Here is a 25,630-nt window from a genome sequence, read left to right as displayed (position 1 = left end):
AATAATTAAAAATAAACAAACAAACAAAAAACATGTGGGTTTTTCTTTTCTTTCTTTTCAACTAGATGAAAAAATAAAGAGTAAAATGTGACCTGAGAACTCGTGTTGGCTCAGGATCCTATATTTACTGATACTTGGCAACGCAAATAGCCATTCTAAGCTAATTTTTGGAAAATTTCAAAAACAGGCAGTTTAGCTCCCCTTTGGCACTAATCCTTACCTTTTCTGGCCACCCAATTTTAACAAAATTGTTCTTTTTTTTTTCTCTATAAAATTACTGGAACACAGATGTTTGTAACTGGAAGGGATCACAGCATTCATGTTATCCAATCCTGTCTTTGTACAAAAGTACAAAAGAGGAAATGAGGCCCAGAAAGGTAAAATCCACTCAGTAAGTTAGTGAGCGATCCAGAAACGGAATCAGATTCCCTTGACTCCTTCCAGTAGTCTTCATGTTCTAGAAATTGCTCTTTCCTCCGGTTTCCAAGCCTCAAGTCCCACCTATATTATTGCATTTTGAAAGGGGGTCTTTGCTTATAAAACGCACTCCCTAGCTATGTTTCTTTCTTTTTTTTTTTTTTTAAAGATTTTATTTATTCATTTGACACAGAGAGATCACAAGTAGGCAGAGAGGCAGGCAGAGAGAGAGAGAGGAGGAAGCAGGCTCCCCACGGAGCAGAGAACCCGATGCGGGACTCGATCCCTGGACCCTGAGATCATGACCTGAGCCGAAGGCAGCGGCTTAACCCACTGAGCCACCCAGGCGCCCCCTAGCTATGTTTCTTAAGACTTCTGTGTCTCCTTATCTGATTGTAGCCACAAGCTCATTTGAAAGTGGGCTTAGCACAAATCTCTCGTAATGGTCCACATTGGTTGTTGAAACAGTACCAACAGTTGGACTATGTTCAATTATCCATTCATTTCTCTGGGGCTGTTCAAACAGACTACAATAAAATTCTTCTTCCCCTTATAAAAACCATATTTGAAATAAAAAGGAAAAAAGAAAAGAACAGGTGGCTTTATAAATCAGAGACCATGAAAACCCACAAATGGCCGAAATGGCCATAAAAATTCTATCATGACCAGATACTTCAAAGCATGGTATCCTGCCACAGGCTGGCCAAACCTAAGGATTCCTATGGAGAATAATAGGAAGCACCACCTAGACAGACAGGACCTGTCATCCCGCTTGACACTTTCTTCCCAAGCCCTGGAAGGACTTAAGTCACAGATATGGTTTTCCCTAATGACCTTATGCTGTGGGGGAAATAATGAACAGACGCTTCCTCCAATGGTCTCTTAGGAAACTTAACAGCAAAATGCACTCTGTGGCCACTGCACCAGAAAGTTCCACCACCGCTGAAGTTCCCAGGACATCATCTGAAAGGCTTGGTAAAACCAGAGAGGTCAGTGGAGTGTGAGAATGTTCTATGGCAGGACATTAATAGAAACTCTCACAGAAACAATTTCTTTTCTTTCTGAGGGACTCAGGACCAGCTCAATTGTTCAAGAGACTGACACTCTCCAGCCACCTAACTAAATTAAATTTTAGAAATGTTTCCTGCTAAGTTAGCACCTCTCTTTATAGAGCCAAAGAGAAAAAAGTGGCCCTGGATCACCTGGTCTTTCCCTCCTGCTCCCACCTCACTGGTCAAGACACTGTGAGTGCTACCCAAAGACAATGGTGTCCTCTCCTGAGGCAAAAACTGCCCAGTGTCATTTCCAATACTGACGCTACACTGGGCACGCTGATGACAGATCATGTCTCCTGAACACACTACTCTGGGCAAGGTAACTCCCACCAGCTCATTTAATCCTTGTAGCATGCTGTGGGCTCCATGTCACATCTTACCATTACGGATAACGAAACAGAGCCTCAAAGAGGTCAAGCAACTTGCCTGAGTTGCAGGATAGGTGAGGGACGAGTAGGAATTAGATCTGAGCCAATATGGCTGCAGAGTTTACCTTCTCAACTATTCTTGCTAGCAGAGGTTAAAGCCTATGGAACCTATAGCAAAGGGATGGCTCAAGCTTAAGAGGACATAAAACAAAGATGGTTGTGGTGTCTGGGTGGCTCAGTCAGTTGGGCGTCTGCCTTCGGCTCCCATCATAATCCCAGGGTTCTGGGATCGAGCTCCACATCAGGCTCTTTGTTCAGCAGGAAATCTTCTCCCTCTGCCTGCCACTTCCCCTCATTGTGTTCGCACTCTCTCTCTCTCTCAAATAAATAAAATACATAACAAAAAACACCAAAAAATACAACAAAAAAAGAGAGATTGCTAAGATTCCACACACTGTCTCCAGAAAACCTCCCCTGCCGATAGTTCTTACAAATAACTCACCCCTCTTTTAACAAATAATCACACCCAAATAGATAGACAAACAGATAGATATAGCTACCCTATATCTCTATAACATTTATATCTATCGAGACTATCAGAGAGAGAGAAAGGGAGAGTCATACAACACTATGAAAGGGAGTTGTACCCACTTTGAAAGAGTCTGTCCATTTTATGTTATGTGGAATTCACCACAATAAAAACAGAACCTGTACCTGAGAGATTATTTTAGAATTTTTTCAGCTTTACAGCGGTATAAATGATAATCAAAAATTACATTTATTTAAGGTATACAACCTGACAACCCAATATATGCATACATTTTGAAAAAGTCACCATAGATCACCTCCAACAGTCATGAGTTTCCTCTATTTTTTTTTCCCTTTAGTAGGGTGAGAACTACCAAGACCTACCCTCTTCATAAATTTCAAATATGTAATACAACACGGTCAACTCTGGCCACATTGCTGCACCCTGGTTCTGAAAAACTTATTCTTCTCACCTAACAGAAATTTAGTGCCTCTTGACCCAGATCACCCATTTGCCCTCCCCCAAGCCCCTGGTAACCACCATTCTGCTATTTCTAGGGATCTGACTATTTTAAACTCCACAGGTAAGATCGTGCAGCATTTGTCTTTCTGCATCTGAGTTATTTTGCTTAGCATAACATCCTCCAGCTTTCTCCGTGTTTTCACAAACTGCACGATTTCCTTTTTTGTCATGGCTGATATTCCATTGTTTATATATACCACATTTTCTTTATCCACTCATCCATCAACAGACATGTAGCTTGTTTCCATATTTGGGATATTGTGAATAATGCCGCAATGAACACAGGAGTACCCTCTTTGAGATCCTGATTTTATTTCCTTGGGATTTATAGCCAGAAGTGGAATTGTGGGATCATACAGTCATTCTACTTTGAGTTTTTTGGAGGAACCTCCCTACTCTTTTCCCAATTGGCTGTACCAATTTACATTCTCACCAAGAGGGTACAAGTGTTCCCTTTTCTGGACATTTTGCCAACACGTATTGTCTTTCTGAAAACAGCTAACCTAAATGTGTGAGGAGATACCTCATTACAGTTTTGATTTGCATTTCCCCGATGATTAGTAATGCTGAACACATTTTCATATACCTTGTGGCCATTTGTAGGTCTTCTTTTGAGAAGTCTATTCAGGTCCCCTTACATAAGTTGCTCTTTTACTCTGTTGACTATTTCCTTTGCTTTTCAGAAGATCTTTAATTTTGGGGGTTTTGTGTGGGTTTTTTTTTTTTTTAAGATTTTCTTTCTTTAAGTCATCTCTATACCCAATGTGGGGCTCAAACCCACAACCCTGAGATCAAGAGTCACATGCTCTATGGAAGCGCCCCAGAAAATTTTTGATTTGATGCAATCCCACTTGTCTTTTTTTTTTAATTTTATTCTTTTTTTGCTTTCATTGCCTGTGCTGTTGGTGTCATATCTAAAAATCGATGTCCAGACCAATGTCAAGAAGCTTTCTATGTCTACTTCTAGGTAGTTTGACAGTTTCTTGTCTTACATTGAAGTCTTAATCTATTTTGAGTTAATTTTGTTTTTTAAAGATTTTATTTATTTATTTGACAGAGAGATTACAAGTAGGCAGAGAGGCAGGCAGAGAGAGAGAGGAGGAGGGAGCAGGGAGCCTGATGCGGGACTTGATCCCAGGACCCTGAGATCATGACCGGAGCGAAGGCAGCAGCTTAACCTACAGCCACCCAGGCACCCTGAGTTAATTTTTTAATATGGTGTGAGATGAGGGCTCAGTTTCATTCTTCTGCATGTAGATAATCCAGTTTTCCCAAACACCATTCACCGAAGAGACCATCCTTTCCCCATGGTGTATTCTCGGTGCTCTTCTCAAAGATCAGTTGACTATAGACATTGGACACATTACTGGTTTCTCTTTTCTGTTCTATTATTCTATAGGTCTGTTTTTATGCTAGTACCATACTATTTTATTATAATAGCCTTGTAATAGATTTTGAAATCAAGATATGTGATGCCTCTTGTTTTGTTCTTGCTCAAGACTGCTTTGGCTATGTGGGGTCTTTTGTGGTTCTGTATAAAGCTAAAGATTGTTTTTTCTATTTCTATAAAGACAGGCATTGGATAAATTCCTAAAACATACAAACTACCAAAAATGAATCAAGAAGAAATAGAAAGCCTAAACAGATCAATAGCAAATAAGGAGACTGAATCAATAATCACTCTGAATCCGTCTGTCTGGGTAGCACAGTCAGGTGTGTGCCAGACTCTTCTTGGTTTTGGCCTAGGCCGTGAACTCAGGGTGCTGGAATCAAAACCCCATGTTTGGCTCCATGCTCAAGACAGAGTCTGCTTGAGACTCTTTCCATCTCCTCCCTCTGCCCCTCCCTGACCTCTCTCAATTAACTTAATATATATATTTTTTAAATCTCCCAACAAAGAAAAAGCCAGGACCAGATGGCTTTATGCATGAATTCTATCAAACATTCAAAGAAGTATTAATGCCAGTCCTTCTTAAAGTCTTCTAGAAAACAGAAAAGGAAACACTTCCAAACTCATTCTATAAGGCCAGCAATACCCTGATACCAAAACTAGAAGAAAACACTGTAAGATGAGAAATCTACAAACCAATATCCCTGATGAAACTAGATGCAAAAATTCTCAAGGAAATACAAATAAACTGAAATCAACAGCATTTTAATAGGATCATACACTGCAACCAAGTGGGAGTTATCCCTGGGAAGAAAGGGAGCACTTGCACAGCAATCGGTTAGAAGAGAAAACCCCACAGGATCATCTCAATAGATGCAGAAAAAACATTTGATCAAGTTAAACATCTATTCACCATTAAAATGCTCAACAAAATAGGGGCACCTGGTTGGTTCAGTCAGAAGAGCTTGCAACTCTTGATCTCAGGGCTATAGGTTTGAGCCCCACGTCGGTGTAGAGATGACTATAAAAAATAAATTAACTTTTTTAAAAAAGCAAGAAATAACAAGTGCTGGCAAGTGTGTGGAGAAAAAGGAACCTTCTTTCACTGTTGGTGGGAATGCAAACTGGTACAGCTGTGGAAAACGGCATGGAGGTTTCTCAAAAAGTTAAAAATAGGACGCCTGGGTGGCTCAGTTGGTTAAGCAACTGCCTTTGGCTCAGGTCACGGTCCCGGAGTCCCGGAATCGAGTCCCGCATCAGGGTCCCAGCTCCATGGGGAGTCTGCTTCTCCCTTTGACCTTCTCACCTCTCATGCTCTCTCTCAAATAAATAAATGAAATCTTTTTTTAAAAAAAAAGTTAAAAATAGAACTACCCCATGATCCAGAAATTCTCCTACTGCGTATTTACCCAAAGACGACAAAAATAGTAATTCAAAAAGATATATGCCCCCTTGTACCCCAATGTTTATTGAAACATTATTTACAGTAGCCAAGATATGGAAGTAACTCCAGTGTCCAACGACTGATGAATGGATAAAGAAGTGGCATAAATATACCTATATATATAGGTAAATATATGATGGAATACTTCTCAGCCATAAAAAAGAATGAAGTCTTGCCATTTGCAACACCATGGATGAACCTAGAGGGTATTATGCTGAGTCAAATGAGTCAGACAGAGAAAGACAAACACCATATGCCTTCACTCATCTGTGAAATCTAAAATACCCCCCGAAAATGAACAAATACAAAAAAGCAGAAACAGACCCATAAATACAGAGAACAAACTGGTGGTAGCCAGAGGGCAGGGGAGGGGGGGGTGGGCAAAATGGATGAAGGGGAGTGGGAGGTGCAGACTTCCAGTTACGGAGTGAACAAGGCACAAAGATGAAAGGCACAGTGTAAGGAATGTAGCCAATGATATGGTAACAGCGCTATATGGTGACAGATGGGAGCTGTACTTGCGGTGAACGTAACAATGTACATACTTGTCAAATCACTAAGTTGTACACCCGAAACTAACATAAAATTGCCCAACGACTATACTTCAATTAATAAAATAAAATTAAAAAATAATAAAATTAAATTAAAAAATAAATTAATTAAATAAATAATTGAATTGTTAAAAATTTAATTTAAAAAAATAGAATTTCAGTGCCTCAGAAGGAATGGCCATACACCAAGGGCTCCACAGACACATATGGCTCGAGGCCGCTGTCTTGACCCATGTAGTCCTATAAACATTATTTCCATGTTCTCCGAAAGGTTTACTGGACCGTACTCCTCTATAGCAAAACAGAATACTACTTCCCGCACATGAAATGCTCTCCAAATGTTTCCCATCAGTGATTTCTTTCTTTTCTTTTTTTTTTTTTTGACAGAGATCACAAATAGAGAGGCAGGCAGAAAGAATGAGAGGGAAGCAGGCTCCCCGCCAAGCAGAGAGCCCGATGCGGGACTTGATCCCAGGACCCTGAGATCATAACCGGAGCCCAAGGCAGCAGCTTAAACCACTGAGCCACCCAGGCGCCCCTCCCCTTGGTGATTTCTTATCCAGAATAAATGGCCTTGGTTCCCTCAACTTTGAGGAGTGGGTGTGTTCGTTTTCTGTTACTGCATAACAAGGAGCACAAACGAGGTGGCTAAATACAACATTCATTTATCGCATGGTTCTGGAGATCAGAAGTCGGCAGGCTTACCTGGGTTCTGTGCTCTGGGGCTCACAAAGCCAAACCAGATCGCCCACCAGGCAGGGCTCTTCTCTGGAGGGTCTAGGGGGAGAATCTGCTCTCAGGTGCACGCAGGCTGTTGGCAGAATCCTCCTCTGTGTGGCTCCAGGCATGCGCTCCCTCTTCTCTTTGTGGTCGGCAGTGAAGGATACTTTCCGCTTCTAGAGGTTGCCCTTCACTCCTTGCTCATGGACACAACGTGCTGCAAAGCCAACAATGGTGCCTCAGATCCCTTTGAACTTCCTATCATGCTACTAGGCAGAGAAAATCTCTCTGGATTTTTGTTTTTTATTTTTTAATATTTACCTATAGCTATAGGGGTGCAGGAGGGGGGACAGAGGGAGAGAGAGTCCCAAGCAGTCTCCCTTGCCGAGCACAGACTCGATTCCATGCCCCTGAAATCATAACCTGAGACAAAACCAAGAGTCAGACGCTCAGCTGACGGGGCCACCCAGGTGCCCAGAGAAATTCTCTGTTTTTAAAGGGCTCCTATGATTGGGTTAGTCCCACCTGGATGATTAACTACCATAAGGTCAATTTACAAGTAACATGCAAGGGGCGCCTGGGTGGCTCAGTGGGTTAAAGCCTCTGCCTTCTGCCCGGGTCATAATCCCAGGGTCCTGGAGTCGAGCCTCACATCAGGAGCCTGCTTCCTCCTCTCTTTCTGCCTGCCTCTCTGCCTACTTGTGATCTCTGTCTGTCAAATAAATATCTTTTTTAAAAAAACAACAAAAACAAGTAACGTGCAGAATCCATTCTCAGATATGTCCTCCTATTCACAGTCCGAGGATGAGGAATGGACCCCTTGGATAAGCCATCTTAGAATTCCACCAACCAGAAAGCAGTTGACCAGGTCATTTCTTCCTTTGCCATCAACAAAAAATAGGTGCTAGCCCAGCAAGAAATATTTCTAAACTTGAATTTCAACCAAAACTTGGTTAAGTTGCAGGTTGAGGTCTCCTCAAGATGAGCAATTAGCCACAGGAGTACAATCAAAACCCAGAAGTAGGGCCTCTCGGTGGCTTCATTGGTTAAGTGACTGCCTTTGGCTCAGGTCATGATCCTGGAGCCCTGGGACCAAGTCCTTCGATCGGCTCCCCACTCCTCGGGGAGTCTGCTTCTTCCTCTGCCTGTCCACCCTCCCTTCCGTGCTTTCTCTCTCTCTCTCTCTCATTATCTCTTTCTCTCTCTCGCTCTCATTCTCTCTCTCTCAAATAAATAAATAAAATCTTCAAAAAAAAAAAAAAAACAAAAAAACAAAACCCAGAAGTATAATCGTGTTCCACCAATACACTATTCAAAGGAACTAGTAGATCACAGTTACTCACTTAATGATGTACACATGTTCTGAATTAATGTTCAATTGGAAAACCTGATTTCGAGGAGAGTTCAATGGGATTAGCTCTGTGTGGCTAAGACAAAGCCTACTGAAAGGCAATATAGCAGATTTTAAGAATTAAAAATTTAACACAGAAAATCACACAAAATTAGTAAAGGCAGTGCCCTCAGAAAAAGGTTAGCAAAATATTACATTTAATACTAACATACAACGATTATTTTTCCATTATTCTCACCTGATTGCCCTTGCTAACTCTTTCAAAATGCCAAGTGCAAAAATACTTCCCTCCATATGGCTTCATTAAAAAGACAGATAATTAGTACTTGGGAAACCTTACAAGCAGCAGAGTGATATTCTAAAAAGTCTGACTCCTGGGGGCCCCTGCCTGGCTCAGTCAGTACAACACATGGCTCTTGATCTTGGGGTCCATTGGGCATAGAGCTTACTTCAAAATAAAATAAAATAATATAAAATAAAACAAAAGGTTTCAGTCCTACTAGGGAAAGAATATGTTCAAATGGTGAACGCATGACAGCCTTCTCCCACCAGAAGTACCAGTTGGGGGAGATACTGAAAACATACCTTACAACCACCAAGCATCCTCCCTTGAAGAATTTAGCACTTCCTGTGCTCAAAGGTCCACGTATGGTCTATGGGTCAGTGTTTTCAAGCATATTTTCCTCCTTTACAAAATGCAGTGGTCATGGGGCGCCTGGGTGGCTCAGTCAGTTAAGAGTCTGCCTTGTGGGGGCGCCTGGGTGGCTCAGTGGGTTAAGCCGCTGCCTTCGGCTCAGGTCATGATTGCAGGGTCCTGGGGTGGAGCCCCGCATCGGGCTCTCTGCTCGGCGGGGAGCCTGCTTCCTCCTCTCTCTCTGCCTGCCTCTCTGCCTGCTTGTGATCTCTCTCTGTCAAATAAATAAATAAAATCTTAAAAAAAAAAAAAAAGAGTCTGCCTTGTGGTCAGGTCATGAGGATTGAGCCCCACATTGGGCTCCCTGCTCAGCTTCCATATTGTAATATTCATTGTGTCTCTTTGCTCTTTTCCAGTCTGTAATTGTCCTTTAGTATTTGAATTTCATGATCTTGACGCCTTTTTCTAAAGATTTTATTTATTTGAGAGAGTCAGAGCACACAGTCATGGAGGAGGAGCAGAGGCAGAGGGAAAAGCAGGCTCCCTACTGAGTGGGAGCCCGATGCGGGGCTTAATCCCAGGACCTTGAGATCACGACCTGAGCCAAAGTCAGATGCTTAGCAAACTGAGCCACCCAGGCACCCCAATCTTAACACTTTTGTTGAGTACAAGCCAGTTATTTTGTGGACTAGCTCTCAATTACATCAAATCATTTTTAGAGAAATCCGAATCATACGGGTCAGTAACGCGGTACCTTCATTTTGCATCTAGGTCAGGCCCATATGTTTTACCACTCACCGCTACTTAAATAATACCTGTTTTGTTTTGGTTTGGTTATTGATTGACCACTCCCTAAATGATCGGAGTCAATTTTATCATCCCCCATTTGCCAGAATTAGACAGCCCTGTCTTCCAGCGTGTCTGGAGAATCAGCCTGTGATGCCTTCTCTGTAATGAGAAGCACTGTTGGGATGAATGATGTGAAACTGATGGATGTGTGAGTTGTGAGTCTGTGCTATTATCCGGCCTGGGTTAATGAGGACGGAGGACTGTGATAAAGCAGAGCAACTGGACATAGTGGTACAGTCAAAAGCCATGAAAAGACAATGTGTTTGTTACATGCAAAGCTGTGGAAACACAAACCATCAGAGAGCCAGGCAATGTTAACTCAAGCCAGTCATATCCCAAGGCACCAGAACCCTCAAGTTCTGGGAGATGTTGGGCATGGCAGACATCACAGAACATGCCAAGGACACCTGGGTGGCTCAGTCCGTTAAGTGTCTGCCTTTGGCTCAGGTCATGGTCCCAGGGTCCTGGGATCGAGCCCCATGTCGGGCTCTCTGCTCAGCGAGAAGTCTACTTCTCCCTCTGCCTCTCTCTCTCTGTCACTCTTTGTCTCAAATAAATAAAATATTTAAAAAAATATAAATAAATAAAAATGTAAAAATAAAAGCACTCGAAAACAATGGGTATCTCTTACATTTTCATTACATTATTTGAGATCTGATATGTACCCTCTTGGAGGGGTGGGGCCCCATGAAACCCACATTTCCATCTGTCGTGTTGAGATATCGAACAGATTTCCTGGCTTACGTGGTTGAGGAAGCTGAATGGGCCAGTCAGAGCTCCTGATCCCAATGGTGGTGGTAGAGCATAGAAGGGGTCAGTGCAGAGAGCTGATGCCTTGGTAAAAATACCATAGACTGGGTGGCTTATAAACAGCAGAAATTCATTTTTCACAGGTCTGGAGCTGGGAAGTCAAAGATCCGGGCACTGGCAGATTTGGTATCTAGGGAGAGCCTGTCCAGGTCACAGAGAGCCATCTCTTTTTCTGTCCTCACAGGGCCAAATGGACAAGCTAGTTCCTCGGGGTCTCTTTTATAAAGGCACTGATCCCAATTACAAGGGTTCTGCCCTCAAGCCCTCATCATCTCCCAAAGGCCCAGCCTCCAAATACCATCACCTTGGAGATGAGGATTTCAACATTAGAATTTTGAAGGGACACACACATTCAGACCATAGCTGCTGGCTTGCAGGGAATCCAAGAACCAAAATGATTCCTGGAGCCTCCCCGCCCCCCCCACCCCCCAGCTCAGAAGGAAAGCGTTGGAATATATCTTCTACATATTTAATGAGGTGGAAAACCCAGAAGAATCCCAAAGGGTAGCCACACCAGACTTGACGTTTCCTCCTTCTTGGGCCCAGGCGTGTGCCTCCCAGGCCCCACGTACTTTCTCCTGAGGTACGTTCCTCAGGTCAAGGAGCATGAGGCAGGAGGCCCGGCCACCGCTCAGGGTAGACCAAACACGAATTCCTCCTAATTGATACATGCTCTCTGCTTTCTAGAACTACTAGGACCAAGATCCTCCTCCCCACCTGTGGCCTTCCCCGCTCAGTTTTCCTGAGAGTTACTAGACTCGTGCACACGAGACGGTCCAGCCCCAGGCTGCCTAGCTCCCTCTTGATTCATCTTTTACTTCATTTCTGCCATGGCCCAAACCCACAGCATCCTCGCCCTCTCTTAAACCCTGAGGGTCAGAGGTGTTGACGGACCCCGTTGTTCTGTGTGGCCACCTTGGCGGGTTTCAGGCAACTCCCTCAACTCCTTCTGTCTTTGATCAGAGACCACACACGTTCTCCCTTGGACTCAGAGAGCAAAGGCAGACACAGATGGGATTTCATAGTTTTCTTGCCTCTCTGTGGACTGCTGGGACCCCCTATATGTTACCTCAGACAGGCCTGGAAACAGTAGTAAGAACAGCCAATATTTCCCTGTCTCTTTGCAGCCCCTTTAAGAGTGGAGGGGACCCCAGTTTTCATTCAGTTGCTAGTCCCAACAGAGCCTCTATCTCTTGTGCTATGCAAGAGGCTGGGCAGCCTTCCACCTTGGATTACCAGTGTCACCACTGCTCTCCTTTTCCCTCCCGTGGCCAGTCTTGAATTGCGTCCTTGTTACCATGCTGGGTCCCTTGAGGCCTCCCTAGTTCTGATAATGGTCACTAACAGCCATGGGGCAGATGTTTGGTGAAAATTTCCTCAAGAGATGGCTTCCCATCTGGCGTTGCTGCTGCCCCCAAAGGTACTCTAGATGGGGCTCTTCTCAATCCTTGGGAAGGACTATGAGTCTGTGGCCAAACATTTGCCAACCTGGGGCTGATTAACCTTTCCCCTTCCACTCTCAAGAACCCAGAATAGGCCTAGGTCCACTCTCTCTCACTTTAACAACAGTAAATAACAACACTCTCTCACTTAACAAAAAAAAAAAATCTTTTTTAAAAAAGATTTATTTATTTATTGGGGTGGGGGGAGAAGGGGCAGAGGGAGAGTCTTAAGCAGACTCTGTACTGAGCACAGAGCCCAGCGTGGGGCTCAATCTCACGACTCTGAGATCAGGACCTGAGTAGAAACCAAAGGTCAGATGCTTAACAGACTGCACCACCCAGGTGCCTCCCAAAGAGTCATTTTCCAGAGACATCCAGGTGGTGGAATGGGCTCATTGTTCTTACATCTGATTCTTAGTCCACCCCCACACTCCAGCACCCCAGGCCACACAACTGTCCTTTTCCTACATCTATTTAGAGTCTGAGCAAATTGGGTGTGGGTCTCACTGGGCTCCCGGGTCTTTGTGAACCTGCCTGCTTGCTCTAGAGAGGGAAATAACAGATCGCAGGCTCCCTGCAGAATGAAAGACATGCTCAGTGGGTAGCTTCCCTACAAGACACCCGTTGCTTCCTCCCTGATACTCCATGGGGACATTTTAATGATCTCTGGTGTTTTCTTGGATTTTTACCTATTGCAAGATAGCCCCTGGGTGTCCAAGTGGAGGCAGGAGTGGTGTGGCAGGATACCCCACGTGCACGGGGGCCACGATCTTATCAGCGCCGCCCTCACAGACAGGCAAGAACACGAGTGGTGTGTGCAAGACTCGACTTACGTCCTTACGTATGCTGTCTGGGTCTCTCAATGAAGAGGAAGGTACCAGATCTAGGGGTGCCCTGCCCAGTGTGTTAATGAGGTACTTCTCTCTGCTGCCTCACCACCTTCAGACTCCCATGAGATAGGTGGCTCCCCAGAGCATCTCTCTACAAAGGGATCTGTTCTCCCGTCCATTTACATGCCCCGCCAGCTTGCTGAAAGCTATCTTCTTGACCGGTGAGCACACATAATTTTTCCCTTGAAAGCAAAATTGGTGGTGCGTTCCTCCCAGACAAGTGCGTGCTCTTTTACCTTCCAAAGTCTTCCACCCTATCCATGGATCCCCACTTGGATCTTTCTGTCAGATGGAAAGGAACAAGATCTGCTCAGTCACATGACGAGGTAAGTGACTGATGGGGGTTCAAATGGGAAATCTATCTGAGGGAAGGTGCCAGATGTCACCAATGTGCACAGCTGTGGATTCCAGCCATGCTCCACGGGCCCGTGACACAACACTCCTTCCCCATCCTCTCGGGATGGAGCTCCGGTCGTGAAGATTTCTTGTTGGACAATAATCATGGGCCCTCTTTGAAGTACAGGTCTTTCTGGCCTAAGAGTCTCCCTCAGGCTCCAGATACCGCACTCAGACCCGTCTAGGTCAGAGGTTCAAGTCCTCTGAAGCTTCCCTACATGACCGGCTGACCAGGCCACCATGGCCATGGCCTCCTCTTGACTTCTGCTCACTGAAGGGCAGTTTGTGTAACTCTCTAGGCTTCCTGGAGCCAGAAGGCTGGCCAGTGTGCTGAGGACTGGCCTGGTGTGGCCTCCCTTACCACAGGAGCTTGCCTTTTCGATACTCCCAGTCACTGCCCCACAGAACCAACCGTGCTGTCAGCCAGGTTCTCCCCACCCTCTTTTCCTGACTGATCCTTCTAGAAGATTGTCCTAGCTTCTTAAAACACCCAGGCTTCTTACCTTAAAGAGTTGGCACTCCTTGGGGCGCCTGCGTGGTTCAGTCAGCTGAGCATCTGCCACTGCAGGGCAAAGTGGAAGTTCTCTGAGCTCCCATGCATGGGCGCCGCCATGTCAAAGAAGCCGGTCTACAGGAGGAGGTGGTGAATCTAACCCTCAGGGCAAAGAAGAATGACAGAGGGCTGCCAGTCTCAAAGTTTTTGGGTTCTCCCTGCGTCCCAGCTGCAGCTCTGGTCTTGCTATGCTTCCGTGACTTGCCCCACCACGGGTCTAGGAGTTTTTCTGTCTTAACCTCAGCTGGTCAGAGTTTGGTTTCTTTGGCTTGCATTCGGGCCTTTTGTTCACTCCTTATTGATTCATGTCAACTACGACTACTGTTCCTTTGGGGAAATGCTTAAATTAAGAGATTTGTAGAAGGAAAACAAAAGCCTGCTACCATGATTGTAACACCGATGCAATGTTTGGGATGTGAGTTCTCTTCTTGTCTGGCTGTTACGCCAACTCCTACGGGGCTAGGAGGGACTTGATGAGTGGTTGTGGCTGCCTGGCTTTAATTAGTGAAGAACAGGTAGGTTTTCAGACAAGACATGAGAATGGAGAAATCAGACCTTAGGTGATCTATCTTTCGGTAGCAGCACTTCAAGTAATCCTCAGTGATGGTGCTAAGAAGGCCTTAGAGACATGGAGCGTGGTCAGGGGCCAGGGAGCAGCCCTTTCAACCACTCTCAATCAGGTCCTACATGAATAATTTTATTTATATTGTAACCACACACACACACACACTCACAGGCATAAGTATTGTTTTGTGAATTTTATTAATTAAAATTAATCAAATAAAATCTTTTGATATTAATCAAAAGAAACATTCATAAAAACTTGAATAGGGCGCTCTATTTTTTTATTGCATTTCTGCAAAAACTGCTGCTAAAATTGATTTTAGGACTGATCTAGCAGTTCTCAAGTTTTTATGTCTCAGGACCTTTAAAATTTCTTTTTTTTTTTTTTTAAAGATTTTATTTATTTATTTGACAGAGAGAAATCACAAGTAGATGGAGAGGCAGGCAGAGAGAGAGAGAGGGAAGCAGGCTCTCCGCCGAGCAGAGAGCCCGATGCGGGACTCGATCCCAGGACTCTGAGATCATGACCTGAGCCGAAGGCAGCGGCTTAACCCACTGAGCCACCCAGGTGCCCAGGACCTTTAAAATTTCTTGAGGAAACCAAAGAGTGTCTGTTTATGTGGGTTGTATCTATTGATACTGTATTAGAAATGAAAAACGAGTTGTTTTTTTTTTTAAACACAAGAATACACAAAGTCATACCCCATCCCTTGACAGATGCATCATCGCACATCCTTGACCCTCTGGAAATCTCCAGTGTCCACTTGGGAGGGAATGAGAGTGAAACAGGGAAATGATGTCTTGGGATTCTGACAACAATAGTTTTGACCTTGTGGGCTCTCTGAAAGGGTCTCGGGGATACCAGGAGCCGAGACCACACCTTGAGACTCTTCTGCGCCTTTATAGCATGTGATCCAGACTTTGAAAACACTCATCTAGAAAAAGGGCAAATACAGATAAATTGAACCAAGTAAATCCAATTAGCTATATTTCATCCTCTGTGTTTCCCTCTTGTTCTTCCGGAGTGAGGAGGGTATTATGGTTAACTCCCCAACAACAATTTCACATCAGATAATTAATCTATGCCAATCCATGCATTGCATAGCAACCAGTCCGGGGGAAGTCATATGTCCTGGGTTGGCTCCCTCGGTCTCCAGAGGAGGATTTAAATTCCATAGTTGAAGGAGATTTCCTCTCTTCCTGGATGTGAACAGAATCACTACCGGCAAAACAGAGTGTTGGCAATGCTATTGCAAACAGAGTAGGGAGATAAAAACCAAAGTAAACAAAAAACTCCAGGTATTTGAGGACAGAGCTAATTCTAGCACATCTGGGGCCTCCTTTCCCTCCAGTGGGCTTTGCAGTTCTGTGAGTCCTTTGAGAGACAAGTTATGTGTGACCCGACCCAGCACTACCCAGCAGCTGGTGGTCCGGGTGATCAGTGAGAGCTTTGTAAGATCAAGTTGAATCTCAAGGGACGGGAGCTAGGATTTTAAGGATAGGTGGATCCTTCCCTGTGGGTACTCTTTCATTTACAGCTGTATTTATTTGTTTATTTATTTATTTTAAAAAAGAGTTTATTTGTTTATTTGACAGACAGAGATCACAAGCAGGCAGAGAGACAGGCAGAGAGAGGAAGGAAAGCAAGTTCCTTGCTGAGCAGAAAGCCGGATGTGGGGCTCGATCCCAGGACTCTGGGATCATGACCTGAGCCGAAGGCAAAGGTTTTAACCCACTGAGCCACCCAGGTGCCCCTACAGCTGTATTTATTAACACAGGCACTCTACTTTGTAGCCTCCCACTTTGTGAACTTCTACGCGTGTTACTGAGCTCAGATGTTGCTTCTTTACATCCCGTCCTGGCCATTAGCACGCTACGTCTGCTCAGCTCCTCGAAGCACCTTGAGGGCAGGGATTAATTTGCATGCATCTTTGTCGCCCTAGGACTTTTCAGTGGCATTAATGTGAAATAGGCTCACAATAAATGTTTGCTGAGAAAAATAAATGAATGATAATGAAACATGCTGTTATAACGTTAAGAGTCAGCAAGGGAGAGACCTACAGACCATGGACCAAATCTGGTCTGTAGCCTGTTTTTCCTTCTTTTCCTTTAAGTTTATTTATTTATTTATTTATTTATTTATTGGTAATCTCCACACCCAACGTGGGGCTCGAACTCACAATCCTGGGATCAGCAGGCACATGCTCCACCAACTGAGCCAGCCAGGCTTCCCTGTAGCCTATTTTCCTATGGCCTTTGAGCTAAGAACATTCTTCCCATTTTTATTTTTGTTTTTCAAGATTTTATTTTATTTTATTTTTTAAAGATTTTATTTATTTATTTGTCAGAGAGAGAGAGAGAGAGAGAGCAAGAGCGAGCACAGGCAGAGTGGCAGGCAGAGTCAGAGGGAGAAGCAGGCTCCCTGCAGAGCAAGGAGCCCTATGTGGGACTCGATCCCAGGATGCTGGGATCATGACCTGAGCCGAAGGCAGCTGCTTAACCAACTGAGCCACCCAGGCGTCCCTCAAGATTTTATTTTTAAGTAATCTCTACGCCCAGCGTGGGGCTTGAATTCACAACCCTGAGATCAAGATTCACATGCTTTACTGACTCAGCCAGCTAGACGCTCCAGTCTTCACATTTTTAAATGGCAGAAAGAAGTCAAAAGAAGAGTAGTATGTTGTAATCCAGGAAAATTCTATGAAGTTCAAATTTCATCATCCATAAAGTTTAAGTGGAACACATTCACACTCGTTCATTTACGTACTGTCTACACTCTAGCACTAACATCAGCAGAGCTGAGTAGTTGCTACAAGACCATATGGCCTCCAAAGATGAAAATATTTACTGATTATTTACAGAGCATGTCTGCCACCCTTGTTTCCTGGGGATTTTTTGGGGGGAAGAGGTTAATTGAGGTATGGCCTCTATAGTCATTTTAAAAATTTCAATCTCCATTTTATCTTAGCCACTTGGCCAAATAACACATGAAAGGGGAAGAAGCATTCAATGATTATATGGCAATACATGATTTATGTATTGCCACTAAGGGACAATAAATTTAAAATTAAATAGAGATTGAGGGATACCTGGGTAGGCTCGGTCAGTTGGGCATCTGGGCCACGATCCCAGGGTCCTGGGATGGAGCCCCACATCTGCATTGGGCTTCCTGCTGGGTGGGGAGCCTGTTTCTCCCTCCCTCTGCTGCTTTCCCTGCTTGTGCTCTCTCTGTCAAATAAATGAAAAAAATCTTTAAAATATTTTATTTTTGTAAAGATTTTATTTATTTGAGAGAGAGACAGATAGCCAGAGAGCACAAGCAGGGAGGAGAGGGAGAAGCAGACTCCTTGCTGAGCAGGGAGCCTGATGTGGAGCCTGATCCCAGGACTCTGGGATCATGACCCGAGCTGAGGGCCAGGCACTTAACCGACTGAGCCACCCAGAAGCCCCTAAAAAAAACCTTAAATAGAGATTGAAATATTCACTTTGAAGTCTGGATTATACAAATTACTTAGACTCACTGATTAAATAAATACTTATAGTGTCCAGGATCATTATTAATTCTGCAAACACCGGATTTGACATTAATGTTTCAGTATTTCTAAACTGATGAAAGCTCAAAACATTGCCCAGTTATGCCTCGCTTAATAAAGGAGTTTAGAAAATCTTATTCTAGATACTGCATTGATGTATTTTGTATCAGAAATTAATGCACTGATACATCAGAACACATTTTGTATTAGAAAATGTGATTTAGTATATAAAAACGTATGGTCCATACAGAATTTTTTAATAAGTAATTTAAATTATCTTGGGCTGAATTTTTTTTCTTAAGATTTTATTTTTTTTAGGGCGCCTGGGTGGCTCAGTGGGTTAAGCCGCTGCCTTCAGCTCAGGTCATGATCTCAGAGTCCTGGGATCGAGTCCCGCATCGGGCTCTCTGCTCAGCAGAGAGCCTGCTTTCCTCTCTCTCTCTCTGCCTGCCTCTCCATCTACTTGTGATTTCTCTCTGTCAAATAAATAAATAAATAAAATCTTTAAAAAAAAAAAAAAGACTTTATTTTTTTTAGGTCATCTCCACATCCTACATGGGGCTCAAACTCATGACCCCGAAATCAACAGTCATAGGCACTACAGACTGAGTCTGCCGGGTGCGCCTATTTACTAAGATTTTAAATGCCAGTAGTGGAAAAACCAATATCCTCATATTTAGCAGTAGTTATCTCGACATGGGGGAGTTAAATAACTATTTTTCTTCCTTCCTGTATTTTCCAATTTGTCTATATTTTGCACGTTATAATTACCAAAAGAGTCTTTAAATAGGGCATTACTTGACCAATTTAAAATTCCCTTAATCCTCATGAACTTGCTTTGCATTTACTTTCCTCCTAGCCTAGCCAAAGAGCTATCTGATGTGGAAGGAAGTAAACCTGAGGTTTGGCAGTCTGAAAATGAAAAACAAAAGCAAGTCACAAGAGCCAAGAATAAAATTAGAGGCAGTGCCAACTTAGAAAGTCTGCTCACTGTTCTTGGGGGGAAAAAAGCACAAAGGCCTTTGAAAAGGCAGGGGGAGGGGGACAGAGGGGGTGGTGGTGGAGAAAAGTTCACATGGTCAAAGTAATTAAATAAAACAGCACTTAATTGCCCCGTGGAATTCCCTCTCCGGGCTAAAGTGAGGGAGTTATTTCAGCAACCTACAAAGAAACATTACATACCTATATATTTTCCAAAATCCCTCCAGTAGCATCAGACAGAAAATAGCTTTCAGGTCATAATTTTACTTTTCAGAGCAAAACCCAATTATCGGGTGCATTTGTAAAAATTCTAGAAATAGGCAAAGTAGATTTGTTTATTCGTCTTTCTCACCCTACCAGCATTGGCCAAGAAGGAAAATTATGAACCGTCTGAGAATTAATGTGTTCTAGAACTCCTTCTGCAAGGAGATCCCCGAGAACCTAAGAAAGACAAGTTTAAGAAATGTTTGTGAGGGGGCACCTGGGTGGCTCAGTGGGTTAAGCCGCTGCCTTCAGCTCAGGTCACGATCTCAGGGTCCTGGGATCGAGTCCCGCATCGGGCTCTTTGCTCAGCAGGGAGCCTGCTTCCCTCTCTCTCTCTCTGCCTGCCTCTCTGCCTACTTGTGATCTCTCTCTGTCAAATAAATAAATAAAATTAAAAAAAAAAATGTTTGTGAGGCCAACTGATGACTGGCAGGTATTTTTTATAAAGACAAATAGTTAATTCATTGTGAAGGAAAATGTGTAATCATTTATCAGCTGTTGGAACTATTTAATAATAGCACCACGTGACATTAATTGCTATTCCAAATAACACGTGGCATGGATGCAGAAATGGTAAGCTGTCAAAACGAAGTTGCGTGCGCTTTGCCTCGTTTCCAATAGCAAACTATGAACAGGTCACCAACCCGATTCCCTTCTTTCTGGGTACGCAGCTATCTGCAGGTTCCTTGACCCCCTCTGTGCTTGCAGATAATCCTGGGACTGATTTCCAGCTGGGAGCACGTGGGTAGATGAGATGTATGGCTCTTTCCGGCCTGACCCTTATGGGCCTCACGCCTGCCAGGCTCTATTGTTTTTTCTCTGCTGACTGACTGGAGAGGACTCCAAGGCCGAAGAGGCAACAAGGCGCCAAGACCCGTTGCTGTTCTGAGGAGAGCCACCTGCCAAGGACACCTACACTGCACTGTGACAGGACCAGGAACCTGTGCATACACACCCCTGCCTTGAGGCTGGTGTTCACCATGTGTGAAGCGCTAAGTGCACGCTGCCTCTGAACACAGGACTGAAATCACTTGACCAGTGGCTCTGGGGGAGGGTAATCTTTTTTGTTCCAAAGATTTTATTTATTTATTTGAGTGTGAGAGCGCGCGCGCACACATGCACACACGGAGGGAGAGGGAGAAGCAGGCTCCCCGCTGAGCAGGACGCCCGATGCAGGGCTCCATGCCAGGACCCAGGGATCATGACCCAAGCTGAAGCCTGAAGGCTTAACATACTGAGCCACCCCGGCGCCCCAGGAGGGGTAATCTTGACAAAGGGGGTCTTTCAAATTTATACAGGGCTTCTCCCAACATTCAAGCTACCATGGATGGAAAAATTACTTTCTTCATTATGTTTAACTCAAGAGAGAGGTACTGAGATCTGCGCTCCCAATTCCTCACTGGGGAGGAAATCTGGTGACACTCTCGTTGTTTGGGAATAGCTCAATTTTTAGTTCCGACTGAGTGGGGTCATTTGCAGATAAAGGCAGGAAGATCTGGCACAAGGCCCTAACAGAACCCTCATACTACCTTTCCCCAAAACATTATTCCCTTACAATCCGAGGTCAAGAACAAATCTCTTAGGTCATTTCACAGAACCTCTTCTTACTAGACAAGATGGATCTTCTCGAAGATCAGGGAACCTTGACCTCAGAAATGTAACCTCTCTTAGCGTTTCCACATGTCTAATTCCACAGAGACAACCAGCACTGAGTTTCGACCAATGAAGTTAGGCCTGGTCAAATGATTGTATTTCCTTGAATGAAAGTCATTAGTAGTAATCCAAACCGTCCGGGGCTCTCAGTTCTGATCATTTGAATGTTGCTCACCCACCCCCTCCAAAAAAAATTAACGCGAGTCAAATCAGACAGTAACAGGATGCCTCAGACTGAAATGACATTAAATGCTTTTTTATTGAACAAAAAGAGATAAAACATGGAAGTTGAAATCACTGAGCAAAAGCAGCTCCCCAGGGGAGGCTGCTACACTTTGTGCTAAATAACCTTATGAATTGAGAGTATACAGAACACAGATAATATGCAAGTTACCTCAACAGCAAAGGAGAAGGCGTAGATTACAGTTTCGGAAGGAAAAATTTGGTCAAGTGACAAATTTAGTTGCTCAACATTTCTAGCCCTTGTCCACCTAAATTCAGTAGGATTCTCCATGTGCGCTACTGAATTCCCATTTTAACGGAAGCTGCTTTTTGGTAGAAATTTTAAAAGATCATTCAGGTTTATTTGATGTGACATTCCATTTTTAAAATTTTGTGTCTGTTCAATGTACGTGTGTGTATGTATTTATACACACTTTAGAAACCCCGAACTCTTGTTTCTAAGCAGAGGGGTCATGCTGTTTCTTTTTATTATTATTAATATTGGTGAATTTCAGCTATTATTTCTCCTGTGTGTCTAAGAAACGTCATATGTTTTCAATGCGCCCACGCAGATAGGTGGGTTGACAGATATGTCAAAAATACTTTATGAAAAGAAGGAGGTAGCTCATGCGAGTTGGCAACCTTTTGTCTATTGTTTCCTGTTGGAGCAAGCTGCCTCCCTTCGAAATCTCACAGTCAAAGATGAAAGGAAAACTTTTTACTTTGAAGCCGAGTTAGCACAGTTGTACACTTACTACAATCGACCTTCGAGTTGGTTCGCTGGGCTTTCTAATGTAAGATGACAAATACCTTACACCCAATACACAGCATCGAAAAAGTACTGAAGAAACATTTTATAGACAATATCTTGGGTTGGTTTTTTTTTTGTGTGGTTTTTTTTTGTGTGTGTTTTTTTGTTTTTTTTTTTTGTTTTGTTTTGTTTTGTTTTTATATGTTAAACATCAGCTTCAATGGGATACATTTCCAGACGAGATCGGGCGCGTTCAGGGTGGTATGGCCGTAGACGGGATACATTTCCAGAATGGTTTTGTTACCAACTTTATAAACACTCTAAGCCAAACAAACAGCACAAATAACATCACTGTTGTCTTTTTTTTTTCCAATATCTGTATCAATTACTGGAGGCTAATCCTAACATACACTACTAAAGGGGCGCAAAAGAAGAGAATTCATGACACGCTGCAAAGATAGGAACACAGCATCTTAGTCGCGGGGCGGGGGTGATCTTAAGGTGCAGAAAGGGGGGACTCTCTAGAAGGTGATGGTGTGGTTTCTTCAGGCGGGAACACCGTGAGTGTACAAGCTCGGATGCCACCGAGGGACTCTGGGAGATCAAACACCTTATGCCACTCATCTTTGTCAGGGTCATATTTCTGCACTATCTCCACCATACAGCGATTATTCCAGGAATACCCACCGACCACATAGATCTTATTTTCAAAGACCGCGACCCCGACATCGCTCTGCCCCCTTAACATGGCAGCAATTGGGGTCCACTGGTCAAGGATAGGTGAGTAGTATTCACAGCTTAGGACATCATCATAATCACTTGTGCCTCGGAAGTGATTGCCGCCAATGACGTAGAGCCTCTCGCCCACTGTACACATGCAGTGCAGGCCTCTGACCGTGGTCATCGGCGCCTTCTGGATCCATTTGTCGGTGTCCGGGTCAAAGCACATGAGCTCCTTTTGGAAAGTGTCATGAGTGATTCCCCCTAGAGAATGAAGGTAGGCACGAGGGTAAACAGATTATGATAGAGATGCAAAAGTAAATAAAAGGCTCTCTATCCTAGATCGTGGATGTTGAGCCAAATATTACGGACCTTAGGGCTTATTGTTAGTGTTCTTATAAATATCTGCCCTCCAGACGTACTTTCTCTGGGATTAAAAATCCAGAAGGTGGGGGCACCTGGGTGGCTCAGTGGTTTGAGCCGCTGCCTTCGGCTCAGGTCATGATCTCAGGGTCCTGGGATCGAGTCCCACATCAGGCTTTCTGCTCAGCAGGGAGCCTGCTTCCATCTCACTCTCTCTGCCTGCCTCTCTGCCTACTTGTGATCTCTCTCTGTCAAATAAATAAATAAAATCTTAAAAAAATTAAAAAAAAAAATCCAGAAGGTAACACTTTCAGCTTCTTAGAGAACAACAACAACAACAAAAATCTAGCTTATGTTATTGCAAGGACTTTCTCAAGCAGAGAGCCGTGGAATTTAAGAGGCTTTGCTAAAGGAAGAGAGATTTGGGCCACTTTTAGAGCTGAGTCTGCCATAAATCTCAGGTCCAAAGCATCATGCACTTCTTTAAAAAAAAAATTTTATTCATTTGTCAGAGAGAGAGAGAATAGGTAAGGGGAGCGCGAACTCAGATGCTTAACTGACTGAGCCACCCGGGCACCCCCAGAATCACGTACTGCTCCTGCTTTGGGGTGGGCACACGCTGGCAGCTGAGCACTGGGCTCAGGCATCTGAATTCCAGTTGTCCATTTCCGCACTTAACCATCTAAGAATCTCTACTCCTGTTATCTCATTAGCATTGAGACCATGAAGTCAAATCAATCAAAATTCTTGGAAAAGTTGACCATATTATCCAAATGTCCCGGCATATGAGATTACTCAGCGTTGTTTGTTTTTGTCGAGTTTCTGTTGGGGGGGTGCAGGAAGGTAATGTCATCTGCTCTCAGCACGGACGAAGCTAGATGCTGAACACGTACAGAATCTATGATCATTTCTGAGAACAGTTGGTAGATCATTAGCAGTCTGCTGTTGACCCACTGAGTCCTTATCATCTACAGAGCATGTCCTGAGATCACACAGAAATCAGTCTACAAGGAAAGTACTGGACTCTATGTTCTACAGATTGGCGAGAGAGCTACACAAATTTTCAGTCATATCAATCAAAGCATTCCTATCTGGGGGCCAGTCAGCAATCACTGTTTCCTCTCTGCTTTTTACTTTTTTTTTTTTTTTTTTCCAGTTTGAGAGTCAGCTCTGGTCCTATCCTATTCTTGGCCAGGGAGGTCATTTGTGAGATGCACGTTAGCTATGGCGAAGTGTCACGAGAACAATTTCGTGTCCTCCTCCCCAAGGATATGGAGCTCTCATTATTACAGCATAACAGCTATACACATAAAATAGGTAGAGGGTGTAAATCATTGATTAGTGGAGCGTAAGATTTCCTGGATGGCTCTTTCAATAGAAGACACCCCGTAGTTGCTCATAAATTTAACTCCCCAAACCTGTCAATCACCCATTCAGGGCCTTTAGCTGATCCCTCCTGATTATAGCTTTCATAAGGCAGCGGCGTTCAGAGACCTAGACCACCACCATCACCTTAATGCTTTTGCTTTCTAATAATGTAACTGCTGGCCTGGCACCGGCAAGCTCTCAGGAGAAAAATGTGTCAAAAGTAGACCACGTCAGGGCCAGATGAGAAGAAGCAGCCTAACAAAGTAAAATGTCAATAGTGGAGGTGAAGATTACATTCAAATGAGACTCCTTTCTGCATCTGATGGGAGAATTATTTCAACACCAACAGTCTGGGAATGAAAGTTGTTACTGCAACAAATGGTAGCCATTTTAGAATCTGTTATAAGAAAAATATATGCGCATGTGGCCGACACATATATAGGTAATCAGCATGGCATCATTCACGCAAGGACACCACAGTCGAGTCCCCTGATAATGCTGAGGAAAAGGGAAACCCCTATTATTGGTTGCATTAAATGAGGGTGTGACCATTATTAAACACTATGTATATTATCAGGAACAAGCTTACACACAGTAGAGTTTATGTGTTAAATGATGATATATTTCCTCATAGAGTTTGGCTAAATGTAAGCTCAAAATGAATTAAGTATTGCTACAGGGACTATGAATAGGGGTTGTTGGAGTACAGGGTTTATTTAGAGTGTGGGGCATGGGGACCGAAAGGCAAGCTGGAAAAGCTAAAGGCTTTCCAGTTTCTTCCAAGTTATGTATTCATAGCATGACTGGTTTGCCGCTAGTCTTATGAACTCCTAGAATACCAAAGGCATCTGTACGTAAATGCACATGTACAATATAGCTTCCCAATTATATTTTGATGATCCTTTTTTCTGGATTCTTTTTTTTTTCTGGATTATCTTTCTAATACTGTAGGTAAGATGGTGCCACAGTTAAAAGGGTATGTATTATATTAATCACATCTGTGTTATAATGGTTTACCTGAAATATACATGACTCCTCCATACACAGTTCCAGCATGGCCATAGTGGGGTTCACTCATTTTGGCAACATAGGTCCACTCATTTGTTCTTGGATTGTAACACTCCACTGTGGCTATTGTTTAAAAAAAAGAAAAAAAAAACAGACAAGAAAATAATTTATAATTTCAAATTTAGCAATGAGCTATTTTTCCCTTTAGGTAAAAGAATAATATTTAAACAATGAAACCCTATATATAACAGATATGAGATACTCTTTGGGAGGTCTCTTTTT

The 25,630-nt window shown here is 43.6% G+C and overlaps 1 protein-coding gene across 7 annotated transcripts in view; it reads right to left on the bottom strand.

Moving 5' to 3' along the window:
* Window positions 1-22,169: 22,169 nt before the first annotated feature.
* KLHL13 (kelch like family member 13) overlaps window positions 22,170-25,630 on the bottom strand; it is a 200,694-nt gene continuing 197,233 nt past the window's right edge. For all 7 annotated transcript variants that reach the window (XM_082716335.1, XM_082716339.1, XM_082716340.1 and 4 more), the window contains 2 exons: window positions 25,358-25,471; window positions 22,170-22,873 (listed from right to left, as the gene is read on the bottom strand). In XM_082716335.1, the coding sequence (XP_082572461.1) occupies window positions 22,386-22,873; window positions 25,358-25,471 (602 nt within the window). In that variant the 3' untranslated portion in view covers window positions 22,170-22,385. The remainder of the gene's footprint in view (window positions 22,874-25,357; window positions 25,472-25,630) is intronic.

The sequence above is a fragment of the Mustela nivalis genome, assembly GCF_964662115.1.
Source record: "Mustela nivalis genome assembly, chromosome: X".
Taxonomy (NCBI): Eukaryota; Metazoa; Chordata; class Mammalia; order Carnivora; family Mustelidae; genus Mustela; species Mustela nivalis.
The sequence above is the reverse complement of the archived record's forward strand: the minus strand, read 5'-3'. Positions and strand labels throughout refer to the sequence as shown.